Below are 13871 nucleotides of genomic sequence, written 5' to 3' on the forward strand. Positions count from 1 at the left end.
CGACGTGCCAGCAAAACCTTTTAAACATGCTCACCCAAAATTCGACACGCAAATCATTTACAATGGACTTCTGTTCCCAGAATTCACAAAATAGTGAGACGAAGAAGAAGAGGAAGCATGGAGCAATATGGAACAAGAGAAACTGTAATCCTAGAAAGCGCTGTAATGTTTCCTGGCACACACCTGTGCCTGGGAAACGTAAGCAGCCTGAACAGAGAATGGAAGGTAGCTGCTGTGGCGAGAGTCACACCTCTCTGCACGGAGCGGAGGGTCGAGAATCCAGAACCGGTGTGGTGGTGCCAGACTGTGCACCACCGCAGGAAGAAGAAACTGCTGAGCCAAAGGACACTGCAAGGATGCCAGGAGCCGGTAAAGAACTCTTGGGCATTTGCAGAAGTTGAAGAGCAGTATTCCGCTTCCCGGAAACCACGGGCGTGTCGAGCGGAAGAGCAAATGAAAAGCAGACCGCAAGAGAGTAGCTGATATCAGCCGACTGCGAGAGAAAACACTACCACCTACAGAAACTGGTGAGCCCTCCTAAAAAGAAGAGGGACCCCGGGGCATGTTGGCGAACACGCCAAGGGCAAATATATGAAAGTTCCTTGCTTGAGAAAGAGCAGAGAAATTAACATATAAAGAAAAGTAAATGTAAGGCACAAATAAACTCTTTGCTAATGTGTAAAGCCAATCAAGCAGATGCATGATCTAATCTCGTATACAAGCAGCTTTTGGAGCGGGTGGAAAAACCAAACAGGCAGAAGTCCTGTCATGAGAATACACTGGCAAACACAAGTGTGCAAATCAGAAGTCCTGGCAATGGAGTACACCAGTCAATTTCAAGAGTGTGAAAAGTCTTAGCTGGGGAGTCTACCAGGCAGTTGAAGAGGACTGTGTTAAACAAGAAAGAAGTCAAACAGTTGTTGTGCAAGTGTTGTGCTTGGCCAAGAGAGGCCGAAAGAACAGTTGTGTATGAAAAAGCCTCAAGGAGTAAAGAAGAAGAAACCAGGGGAGGGAACTACCCTCTGCAAGCAGGAACTTCATCCTTTCAGAAACTTTAGTTTAAGTCATTTTCCTTTATGAATAATATTTCAAACCACTTAAAGTTAAAGACCATTCCCTTTTTCACCTTAGAGTTACGTATGTAGTGTTGGGGTAAGAATACAACTTTTAACATAGGGCAGTTTTGATTCTGACATCGTAACACGGACATATCATTCAATTTTATTTAGGTTGGGAAATTCCTCTTAGAGCCAGTACAGAGGGGCCTTTTCCCAACCCCTGTTATTTCAATAAAAGTATTTAACCAAAAACATGGCAAACATGTGTCCGTCTTTCATTCCTCACACTGGACACCGACTTTTTAACTAGGTTCCCCCATGGCACTCTAGCTTTGAGAGCAATTTGGTCATTTTACAAGGTACCAGTGATTTACTTTCTATTTTAGACTAATAAATAACAACAGTTCACGGTTTGTCATAGGATAGCATTGGGCATTTGTGTTAAGACAGTTTTTCTAAAATCCACCTAAACCTTTATAAAACTATACCCGAGGCAATACAGACACTCTTAGTATAAGGCTGTATCACCCGAGATATTTGGTAGCATGACAGAGCAGCCAGGCCTAGCTTAAGAGGGGGGAGAGGGCTGTAGATAGGTTCAAAGAAATTGTAACATACAGCTGGTCCATAGAAACACTGATACACTTAATTATTGTAAAAATAATGGTTCCCTTTTTATACATGTACGCAAAGATGAATCTTTGGAAAGGTAAGTACTATTTCGAAAGTCGAACGATTATAAACACCAACACAATACTTTACTATGCAAACCAAAGTATAACCTTATTTAGAGCAGCAATATGCGGTTCAAGGTGAGTAAACCCTAATGATACACATTTAGAACGGCAAACTGCTCATCATGGGGAGTAAAACCAAAGTAGTTGGACTTTTAGAATACAGTAAGTCATTTAAGGGCAGTAGACCCTATTGTTCCTAATCTACAGTGTTATTCAGTTTCAAAAACCATCTAGGTAGACCAAAGCGGTTACAAGTATACACCTTGCAACATATTCTTCTGTTAGGAATGGATACAGTCACACCACTATTACATTTTAGAACACAGTTCAAAGACAGTAAAACAATTCATAAATTTCAGAGGTGCAGTCAGCTAACCATGGACAAGTAAGAACACAGTAAGACTGTTTCAGAATGCATTAAGAAATGTAAAAGGTAAGCAAAACCCAACATTACAGTTTTAGAAGAGCAGCAGCTATTTAAGGCCAGTAAAACCCTATTAGTAATAGATGCTAACACTATTTCTGTCGGCTGAAATAGTTATGCGAAGGATACTTTAGAAGTGTGGAATACAATTCTAAGTTAAGTAAGAAATCCAGCTGACTTTTACTAAAGGCAATCAGCAGTACAAAGTAAGTAAGAACCCATATACTTTTCAAAGGGGCAGTATGCAACTTTAAGATAAGTGAGAACTCCAAGACTATTTTAGATATGCACTAAGACGATCAAGGTAAGTAAAACCCAATAGTACACTTTAAGAATGGCAACAGCTATTCAAGGTGAGTAAACCCCATTGGTAAGCTTTTACACTCATTCAGTTTCAGAATAATAAAACAGTACCAACTCAATTGCTTTCTAGAAGAGTGAAACACAGTTCAAAGTAAGTAAAATAACAGACTTTTCAGAGGGTCAGTAAGCAACTCCAAGGTAGGTAATAACTTCAGGAGACTAACTTATTCAGTTCAGGAATCAACCTAACACATTTGCAAGCAAATACTTTTCAAAACTTGTTATATTCTCACATCAGAGGCCTTATTTTTTAAAGCCGTTCCCTATTCTAGGGCCCGAGTGATCACTGGCAGAAGAGGGACCCTAGTGGTCTAGGAGCTAGCAGTAGGCAGGTCAGGCTAGGGTTCAGAGTCAGGAAAATCTGAGTTCCAAAGGATATCTCTGCAATCAAGTAAGTACAGATTTCAGAGTTAGTACAAAGTGTTCAGGGACTTCGAAGAAAGGCTCCCTAGATGTGTTGCAGCGTTGAGCCTAGGCGAAAGGTATGGGCAGACCCTCAAACACACGAATCGCCCAATCAGTCACACAGGATTGACAAGACTTAAGCCAAGTATTATGCAAGCCAACAAAGTACCTCAGAGGAGAAGCACTTCTGGATGGATGCCTTCATGATGCAGCAGCACAGGACCCAGCACCTGGATTCTGGGTTGCAGTGACTAAAGAGCAGACACTGGAAGTGAACTTGCAGCAGGAGTTAACAGAAGAGACTCCCAACAAACGATTTTTCAAGGCTTCTTGCGGCTCTGTGGATATGGCACCCTTTTACAGTTACCTGATGAAGAACGCTCAACGCTGGTCAGATTCTCTTCGCTAATCTGGTCCTGCACTCTCGTGAGGGGACTTCAAGATTGAAATAGTCTCTTTGGAGGTCCAGCAGGAGTCCACTGAGGTTTCAGCAAGAATCAGACTTTGAAAGACCATGCACCACACACTGACTCGAGTTCCCCTGGTATTGGCGGTTGCAGCCCAGCAAGGTCACAGCACGTCAAGGGATGGCTCTAAATGCAGGTCTTCCCGAGACTAGCAGGTCTTATCAGCCTTTGGGTAGGGCTCGTCTTCGTGACCCCAGGTCGCTTGGAAGAAAGGGTCAGAGCAGACTCCTGTTACACAGCAGGCTCTCCGGTTGATGAATCGGTTAAAGCAGTCTTTTCATCATCTTCCTTTTTGGTTTTGGTTTCGTGGTCGACATCTCTTCAGCTTCTAGAATCTGACTTTACCCAGGAGCCCAAGTACAACTTCTGCAAACTCTCCCTGCAGTTTACAGAAAGGGTGGGTGGCTGTCCAATTCGGACAGTCAGCTCCCCAGACGGAACTGATTCCTTTCAGGCACATCTATTAGGGAGAATTCTCAGAAATGTGCTAATTTCCTTCTACCTGAGAGACCCCCAGCTTTCATTTCTAGCCTGGAGAGAGTGAGACCTTTTTCCCACTCTCTCATGCATCTTTTCTGTGATTTATACTCAGTTTCTTTTGACTTTGCAGTCTGACAAACTCCATAGCCATCATCTTTGCATTGTGACACAGCACCTTCAGTTCAGTGGCACAGGGAAGTCTTAGATTTCCCAAAGGTTTAAATACCTTCTCTTGGTGAAACTAGTGTTTCCAAGAGCAGTGAAGTGAAATTGACTACTTACATTTTGTAACTTTCTAGACCCAGCACAAACTATCTTACCATAGGGTGCCGGAGGGGTTACTTGGCATCCCCTTTGTCCAGTTTCTCATGTAACATTTTTATGTTACCCTTTCTACAATTAATGGCTGGTGGCAGTGGTTTACTTTTTATTACCATTTTGTCTCTTTACTGCGGGCTGCGCTCACAGCTGCTGTAAGGCACCCATGGGTGCCCATTTTGTCAAAATGGCCCGGTCTCCTTTTTTTGCCATTTCTTGTTGGAAAGGTCCTTCTTGAGATTTACTCTGTGCGCCAAACCAGGTGTGGCCCCTTGGTTCATTTTGTCTTTGGCGGGATTCACGAGTGAAGCCCGCCTCTGGCTCCAGTATGTCTGGCAGGAGCAGGAAATGAGGGGGGTGCCCGAAACTCCCTGTGCTTAATCCCCTTGGTTACAGGAATGCACCCAACGGTGATTGGCCGGCTGTGTGATTGACAGCTAGGCTGGAATGAATGGAAGAAACCTGCATAAAAAGATGAAGCTTTTTGGCTTGGAAAGCAGAGTCGACCACTGGACGAAGGAATCCGAAGAACTTGAAAGAGACGCCTACTGCAACTCCTGGACCGTTGGTTTGTCCGGTGAAGCCCTGTTGCTGTGCTGAAGCTCCAACTTCGTTTCGATTAGAGAAGCCCTGCAAGGGCGACTTCTCCCCTTGGGTCGGTGGGACCAATCAACCCCAAAGTGAACTTGTTTGGACATCTTCTCGGAGCTGGCGCTACTTCCACTGCTGCTGGAACCGAAGTGCCATGGAGAGGAACCCCAAACCGAGTGGATCACTTTTAAGTCAGACCCGAGCGCCAGGAAGATCCTCCGGACTTCCCTGAAGCAGGACTGACCAAGCCTGAGCCCCCTCAGAGTGCTGGACCCCAAATGCGAGGAAAGTCTGACGTGGTATCCAAGAACTGCAGTGTTGCTATTTGCTGTCAGATGCGAGGAGCTGAAACCGTGAAGTGCTGCTGAATTGAAGTTTGCCCATTGCTGCCGCTGGCCTTCCCATTGCAGTGCAGGAGTCCCCAGACGTCGTCGTCCTTATCCCCACGACTGAGGCCCAGGAACAACAGGATCTGTAGAGCTGTACAGGAACAGAGGCCAGCGGTAACCATTTCTTCTAACGAAAGGTACTGTAAAGTTAAGAGAACTTACCTCTTGTGGTGTAACCTTACCTGGTCTCAGTGGAGACTTGTCTCGGTTGCCCTTGCAGAGTTGCTTACAGCTTTGCCCCTCACAGCTTGTGGCCCTTCAAGTGAATCTCATTTCTACAAACCTTTCTAAAAACATTGTGCAAGACTTTTACTTACCTACAGAGAAGATCTCCAGCTCCCCTAGACTTTGTTCAACTAACATTGGCTGTCCTGGCTCCCTGAGAGACTCTTCTTACCTCAGACTATGTGCCAGGAAAGGGTTAAATTTACTTTGCAATGGAGGGTTCAAAAAGTACTTACCAGTTTATCAATTATTAGTTAACCTTTGTTTTATTCCCCAATCTAACATTTGCACCAAACTCAGTATTGCTCTAAATATACCAGTGATACATCAATGTCCACCGTGTTGTAGCTATTTAAGTCACCCGAGGGTGTAGGAAGTGTCTGTGTGCCTTCCCCAATGGGTATCATCTGATTTAGAGAAACAGATTGTGTTTTGGAGTGTATTATAGTTGTTACCTTTTTTGTTCCCTTCTGAAGAAGGCTTATACAACTGTTAAATACATTAATAATGGTTTAATCAAGAAACCTTGGGTGCAAGTGTTTATTTGAATAACTGTCGCAGTGAAACTCTGTGCTACAACCCTACTGCTCACATTGACCCCTATTGAGCTAAGCCTGGTTGCTCAGTCACACTACCAACATGTGGTGTACAGACTTATACCAAAGGTTGGGTTCCTATTGTCAGGAGGTCAAGGTTGCTGTAGTCTTCCAAAGGATACTGCACGCAATCTTGCCTACCAACACCAGAAGACAAAGTGCTGCAAAGTTTCAGACTCCTCTCTCGCTTCCTGCCTTCACAGACACACTGGAGCCTCGACAGGAAACACAAAGGGTTCTCCCCAACAACAAAATTTCAACCAGGATCTCCTCCACCTAAGACGGCAGAGGACGAACCCAAGAAAAGACAAGCACACTACAAATGGCGACAAAAGAAAGTAGCTACCATTCTAGCAGAATTGTGACCATCCTGTGCATTACCACAGCTGGTTTGACAGCCTGCAAGTAATATGAACTCAAAATTAAAGTATATTCACTGCCACCAGCCATAAGAGTTACCTTGCTACAGTAACAAAAATGTTACTAGGTCAGTGAGAAAGGGCATACCATGCATCTCCCCAGCACTCCACATAAGTTGGGGTGTGCTAGTCTCACATATAAAATGTAAAGGGGATGGAAATCCCTCTCTACCCTTGGGAACAGTAGTTCACCCAAGGCATAATCCAAATTAAAAAGGGGAGCTGCAAGGGCAACCCAGCAACACTGCACATAAGCTGCTCTGTGCTGCCATAGGAGAATGCATTCAGCCCAAATGTTATAGGGAACTATAAATCCAAACATACACTATGGAGAGACATTAAACTGTCACCCATACAAAGAGTAAATGACAGGGTTAGAGGGGGAAAACAAGATTCCCACTCACCCAGGAACAAGCAAAAATAATCAAGTCCAGCAAAAAGTTCTGGGGTTGACACAGTTGAGGAAGATGTCACAAATTTGAAAATCTTTCCTAACAATTTAATATCTATTCTGGCTATTATGTTCCTGTGTGGTTTAGGAGCGCACTGTGACCTTTAAGGCCAAGGCTTGTGTTGCCAAGATTTGTCTAACACTGAAGTGACTTATGGTCTACCTATGTGCATTAACCCTTTTCCTCCCCTTCATGTATTAATATATGCTAAGTACGCTTGTGTTGGAATCAAAATGCCAAAGTGTTCCTTACTACCCTCAAAACATTGCAGTACTGTTAATACCATATCTTAATGTGTACGCACTGCTGACTGGGAATCTTTTCGTCACCAGTCATAGCATTTTAAGGTGCAGGATATTCTGCCAAAATTATTTATCCTGATGCTGGTTTTAGAGGCGGGAAAGGTCATGCCTAAGGCCCTTTACTATTTTTTTCGAATAAACAGTGTTACTCATGTGTATTGGTTCATAGCACTTCTTGGTTTACTTAAATTAAATGTATGCAAAATACTTTACTACAAAGGTATACATCTCAATACATCTGTGTAGCGCCTTCTCTTGTGTAATCTGTTGGGCCTAACTTTAACAATTCTCATTAATGGGTGTACATAGAGATTACACAGAATAGGCGACAACCCTGAACCATGCGACATTCCACAAGTTACATGCAGAGTGAGAGCAAAAAGGTCCCATATATACTTGTTGGTGTCTATCAGTAAGAAAGGAATGGATCCAGTCAATGGCTTTGCCTTGAAACTGCAATCATGGAGCCAAGGACAGTAGGTTTCCATGATCAGCTGTGTCAAATGCGGTGGATAGATCTAAAAGTATAAGGACACCAGATTGATCCTTATCTATTTTCTCTCCAAAATGTTCTAGAATGGCAGTGGTGATAATTCTGTGCCCCACATTGGCTTGAAACCAAATTGGTTCATTTCCAATAATTATGTATTCTCAGTGAAGACATGGATTTGAGATACAGCCACACTCTCTAGTTTGGCTAGAAAAGGGAGTTGTGATATTACATGGTAGTTTACCAGGTCATTTTAGTCTAGCGTAGGATTTTTAAGCAAAGGTTTAACAAGAGATGTTTTCCATAAGGCAGGAATGGTTCCTGAGGAAAAGGAGGAGTTAAATATATTCAGAATGTCTTTCTGAAAGAGTGGATACATGTCTCTGGCAAGTTTCGGCAGGGCTGTCTCTGATGAGACCCTGAGCATTTGGCTGAGAGTGGGAGCCATTGGAGATCGCTTTGCTCCAGAGGAGAAAAGGTTTCAGACACAGCTAATGGAGTGGTTTCCATGACATCTGAAACAGCAAAGCGAGCTGTATTATGGTAGGACTTGTGCAGTTCGTTCTTGATATCAATTTTCTGTACAAAACTCTGGGCAAAGCCGTCAACTAGATGTTTGGGTGGAATTAGTTCTGGGATTGACGATCCACACGAGAGTTTGTTTACTAGTGAACATAATTTCAAGGACGCAGTTAGATGCCAAGTCAATTTTCTGGCCATAATAGAGGTTTTTTGCTTTGAAGATTTCTTTTTTATAGCTACGTTGGAGTTGCGTTAGCTCCCTAAGAGCTGTTATATCATACGAAAGGCGCCATCGTCTCTCCTTATTCCGCATGAAAGGTAGTTTTCCAAGCCATCAAATGAATATCATTGGTGACATTGTTTCAAAAAGCTTATTGGCCACAACTGACAGAAGTAAAACTCAAACAGCAAACTAGAAGAGGAAATGAAACGGGAATATATAGACAAATACGTTTTTCAAAGTGGTATTTAACCTATGTATTTTGGATCAAGTCGCTTTGGGTCTCATTATGAATTTGGTAATCGCGGAAAAGTGGCAGTAAAATGATAGTTCCATCCCAACTACTTTGCACAATGCCAAATTACAACTTTGGGAGCAATGTGGAAAAAGGTACCACCAGCACTTGTCAGGTGGTATTTACTCCACTTCATTTCCCAGAAATGGAGGAATGACCATAGGCATAATTGCCTCCTGTGGCAAGTCACCCAAATATGCATTGAGTATTGAGTACTATGGACTCCAAAAATGGGAAAGAACACTGCCATTCTGCCACTTGTAACCAGGTGGATCTAGCCGCATTACAAGTAGTAACAGTAGTCAAGTTTGATAGCAATCACTCAGGAATTAACAAATATGTAAGGAGGCCCATTGACTGAACAGTTGCACATTCTAATAGAAGTGAAATCAGAACTACGAACGACGTCCTTGATGCGAGAAGATGACTGGTGTAACATAACAGAAAGCACATCATTTAAAGGATGAAAAAAGTAGATTGATACTTTTTCTGAGACCCAACAGCAAGACTTGCCATTTGCTTCTATATGCATGCTTTGGATACAGATGTGAAGCTGAATTTAGGATTACTACACTTGCTGTAAAGCCCAAGCTGGCATGTATAGATACTTCGGACGCAGCAGAGCTAGGGCTAAATGATGCACAGTCCCACATTTTGTTGAAACAGAAGAAGTTCTTGAAAAGGAGCAAAGTCTGCTGGGCCATAGTTGAGCCACCAAGATGAACTAGGTTCCTCAAAACCTTCTCCGCTTCTTTAGAATCCTTCTGATGAATGAAGAGGGCAGGAAAGCATACAGAAATGTGTCCCTCTTGTCCAAAAGCACAGCATCCGTTTGTAGCTTTCCCAGTTTCAACCCACCGGCAAATTGTTTTGATTGTATTCAAAATGCTCTAGTCTCATGGCCTCCTCGCCATTGAAGAATTAATTAGCACTTTAATGTTCACCGATTGGTGTTAGGGAGAATGCTCATTTATGTGCTATTTCTCTTCAACCTTAGAGAGCCCCAGCTCTTTTGCTGGACTTTAGGACCTTTTTGCTCTCACTCTTGTGTGTTTTGACCTTATTTGGATTATCTGTTTCCTCTGTTTTGTGGAGTCTGAAACTCCATAGGCATCTACTTATTGTATGGTGACACACAGCACCCTCAGTGCAGTGTGACAGATAAATCCTCTAGATTTCTCATAAGGTTTAAATACTTTTTTGGGTTTGAACTAATGTTCCCAAGAATAGTAAAGTGAAATTGACTTTGCTTACCTTTTCTCTTTGTAGGTCCAGCACACACCAATGTATGGAGTTCTGGGGGGTTACCCCTTATCCTACATGGTCATGTAAAAAAATGTATGTTACCCTCACTACTTTAAGTAGCTGGTGGCAGTGGTTTACATTTCCTACCATTGTGCTTTTCTACCGCAGGCTGAATCCTCAGGTGCAGTAAAGCAACTATGGGTGACCAGTTTGCCCTGGTCTTATTTCTTTGCCAATTTCTGGTCTGTGTGGACTTTCTTGGGTTTTACTCTGCGCGCTGAGCCAGGTTTGAGCTCTTTGTTCATTTTGCCTTAGGCGGGCTTCAGTCCTGAAACCCGCCTCTGGTTCCAGTGTGTCTGGAAGGGCAGGAAATGAGGGGGGTTCCCGAAACTCCCCTGTCCTTTGTCTCTAGGAGTGCCTGAATACAACCAGTAATGATTGGCTGGCTGTCCTTGCAGGACAGCCACCCTGCTGTTTGAGTGACAGCCTAGGCTGTGAATGAATGTGAGAAATGTGCTTAAAAAGGCAAGGGTTTTGGCACTAGAGGCAGAGTCGACCACAGGGAAGAACACCCGACGAAGAAAGCATGAACTAAACTTGCTGTATCCTCCTGGACCTTTAAATTGCACAGTGAAGCCCTGCTGCTGTGCTGAAACTCCTTTTTCTGATCGACAAGAGAAGCTCCGGAAGGGACGACATCTTCCCTTGAGTTAGTGGGACCAACTAACCCTGAGAAGAACTCCACTGGACCAGCTTCCCTGATTGGCTGTACTTCTATGCTGCTGCAAGAACCGAGTGCCAGGGGTCGATAAATCCGTAGTCGAGTGCAATGTCTGCAATCCGTCCACAAGCTCCAGGTGTTTAAGGACCCTGCAGAAGCAGGACAACCAGAGCTCGAGTCCCCTCACCAGAGTGCAGGACTCAAGGAGTGAAGGAAGCCCAACCGGGATCCAAGATCCGCAGTGGTACTGTTTACAGCGCACTGAATCCGCAAAGTGCTGCTAATCCGAAAATGGCCCATATCTGCCGAAGACCTCCAAATTAGTGCCACACGAGTCCTCCAGACATCCTCTCTCTTGCCCCCACGACTGAGGCTCAGGAACCCAGGATCTGCATTGCTGCAACAGGACAGAATCCAGCTGGACCACTCTTCTTCAAACCAGAGGTACTGTTTAGACTTTGGGCACTTACCTCAGTGTCTTTGAGCTGTGCTTTTCTCAGTTGAGACTTGCATTGGCTTACTATAGAGTTGATTCTAACTCAGCTTTTCACAAGTGCAACAGCTTGTGAACGTACAAGTGATCTCTACTAAACTCTCTAACTTTGTGCAAGACTTATTATCTAAGAAGTGCCTCAGCTCCATAGACTGTGCTCCAAATGACTTTGGCTGTCCTGGCAACCTGCAGCCTCTTCTAGTTCATTGACTTTGATACTTCTGTCCCTCAGAGGTGGTAACTTGTTTTTAGACTGTTATTGCTGGGAAAGGTTTCATCTAGACTTCATTGGAAGATTTAAGTATATTCACATGCCCTGAGAACCTGTTTAACCTTCTTCCTTCCTTTAACCTTTCCTTTGTGCAACCTCAGAATCTGCAAAGTATAACTAGTGATATATAAATGCCAGTACTGTCCTTGTGAATTCAGTCATCTCCGGGTGTAGGAAGTGTGTAAAAAGCATCTCTAAAGAGTATCCACTATGCTTGTGCTGATTCTGGAAAAGTATTTTAAAGTATATTTGATTGTTAAATATCGTGCCCTTTTTAAAGAAGGCTTATTTAAAAATTGATGTTAAATAAATAATTAACTATTTATAACTGAAACCTTGAATATAAGTGTTACTTGGCTACTTGTCGGTAAGATTGCTCAGCAGGTAGAGCGCTTGCTGCTGCGATCTGAGCGTGATCTGCAGGCCGCAGTTTCAAAACCCGGTAAGTCCAACTCAGCCTTTCATCCTTCCGAGGTCGATAAATGAGTACCAATTTCGGTTGGGTGATATTGTATGTAAATATGTGCTTTGTAAAGCGCTTTGGATTAAGACGCTATATAAATAACATATCATTATTACTTGTATTTGCAAATGTCATTGCTACAGCTCACATTTACCCCTTTTGAAATACGCCTGGCTGCCCAGTCACACTACCAACTTGTGTAGTACAGGCCTATACCAAAAGGTGGGTTACCTAATACCAAGCAGAGAAGTGTTGTGTAGTCTCACACAATGTTACTACAGCTATTCTTACCCAACAATTGGCGTTTACCTTTCATGGTGTACATGAGAGTGGAAAAGATTAAGAACACATACTATCAATTGATCCACAACGTATTGCCTATGGAATGGACTTGTGGAAAACTGGATGCACAGTCTCTGCATTATTTGCTGGGAACCTGAATGTACAGTCTCAGCACGATTTGCTTTCTTTTGCTGCTATCCCAAATCTATGCTTGTGTTTTGCCCCCAATCTTGAAAAATCTTGGATAGGGCATTCTTGATCGCCTGATTTCACATTCAGGATGGAATGTTCCTTGCAAGTAAATGTGTGTTGTGTTACTGAATGGGTCGTCATCTGTTCCTGGTTTGTGCTTTGCTACCAGAAGTACGTTGCTTGTTTATTCTTGCAGAACTGATTAAGATCATCCTGTTTGTTTAGAATTGGTGAAACTACCACCAAATGACTCCTGACATACGTGTGTGGCACAAATGTAGGCTTTTGATCAACTTTGATGGAGATAGTTGAGGCATGCCTAGCGTCCAGGCCCACAATTTTAACTTCAGGAAAAATTTACAACTGCGAACCAAACCACTGGATGCAAGGATTATGCTTAGACTGTGAACCCATTAAGTCGCACAGCAAAAGGTCCCACATTAGTAAATGAATATAACCCCACAAAGGTGCACCATTGAACATCTGTGATGTAGCCCATTGCCCCCTTAATCCTACATCTACGTTTTAGTGCATTTCTCCTAAAACATACATCTTTGATGTAGGCGTTACCTCATAAATCTGACATCTGGAATGCCATAAATACCCCATAATTCTCTAATCTATATGATGCAGTACAATACCTCATGCAATGCCTTGGCTTCCTGCAGATTTTGAGCCGTGACTTTGAAGCCATAGGAGTTGTTCAAAGAAGGACCTTCAATCTGAGAATTTTCTTTTTTTGTACAGTTGACCGCAGCAAACTGATTCTATTGGAGAACAAACATTGCAAAATTAGACTTGGATAGTAGCAAGATTAATACAAATATTTTCCAGACACTGCACTTTTTTTTGCATACGAAAGCCCAAGACATGAAACCACTTCCTTCTTGGGATTTGCGAAGCTCTTTACTGAATTGAATCCTACCTGATACCTAGCCCATTCAAAACGACACCTCTAAACTCATCCATCTGCTGGTGTTCCACAAGGCCCAGTCTTGGTCCTCTGCTCTTTACACCCTACAGCTTTGTTCTTAGGGCACTAATCTCCTCTTTGGGTTCTCGTACCAACTCTTTGCGGACGACACCCAAATCATCATCTCTATTCCTGAAGTCTCCTATAATTTCTCTATCAAAATTTCAAACTGTCTCTCTGCCATCAAATATTGGATGGCTTTGCACACTCCAATGTTAAATTGTACCAATACGGAGGTGCACATCTTCCTATCCAAATACTCGCTCTCATCCCTTCCCCTGCATATCCAGTTCTCACCAGACACTTTCCCCATCTCTTCTTCAGCTAGAAACCTTTGCGTCATCTATGACACCTTCTCTACTTTCATCTGCAAAACTAATGGCAGCTCGCGATCAGGCACCTCCTTCCTTTCAACACTGCCAAGCATCTCTTAACCACTCGTCTTCTCTAAACTGGACTACTGTGCCATCATCCTCTT

The 13871-nt window shown here is 43.2% G+C and overlaps 1 protein-coding gene across 1 annotated transcript in view; it reads right to left on the reverse strand.

Annotated features, from left to right (window-relative positions):
- REV3L (REV3 like, DNA directed polymerase zeta catalytic subunit) overlaps positions 1–13871 on the reverse strand; it is a 1615620-nt gene that overhangs the window by 462602 nt on the left and 1139147 nt on the right. Inside the window, exon 16 of the mRNA XM_069607775.1 lies at positions 13062–13187. Within this exon, the coding sequence (XP_069463876.1) occupies positions 13062–13187 (126 nt within the window). The remainder of the gene's footprint in view (positions 1–13061; positions 13188–13871) is intronic.

The sequence above is a fragment of the Ambystoma mexicanum genome, chromosome 4q, assembly GCF_040938575.1.
Source record: "Ambystoma mexicanum isolate Mex_15411 chromosome 4q, UKY_AmexF1_1, whole genome shotgun sequence".
Taxonomy (NCBI): domain Eukaryota; kingdom Metazoa; phylum Chordata; class Amphibia; order Caudata; family Ambystomatidae; genus Ambystoma; species Ambystoma mexicanum.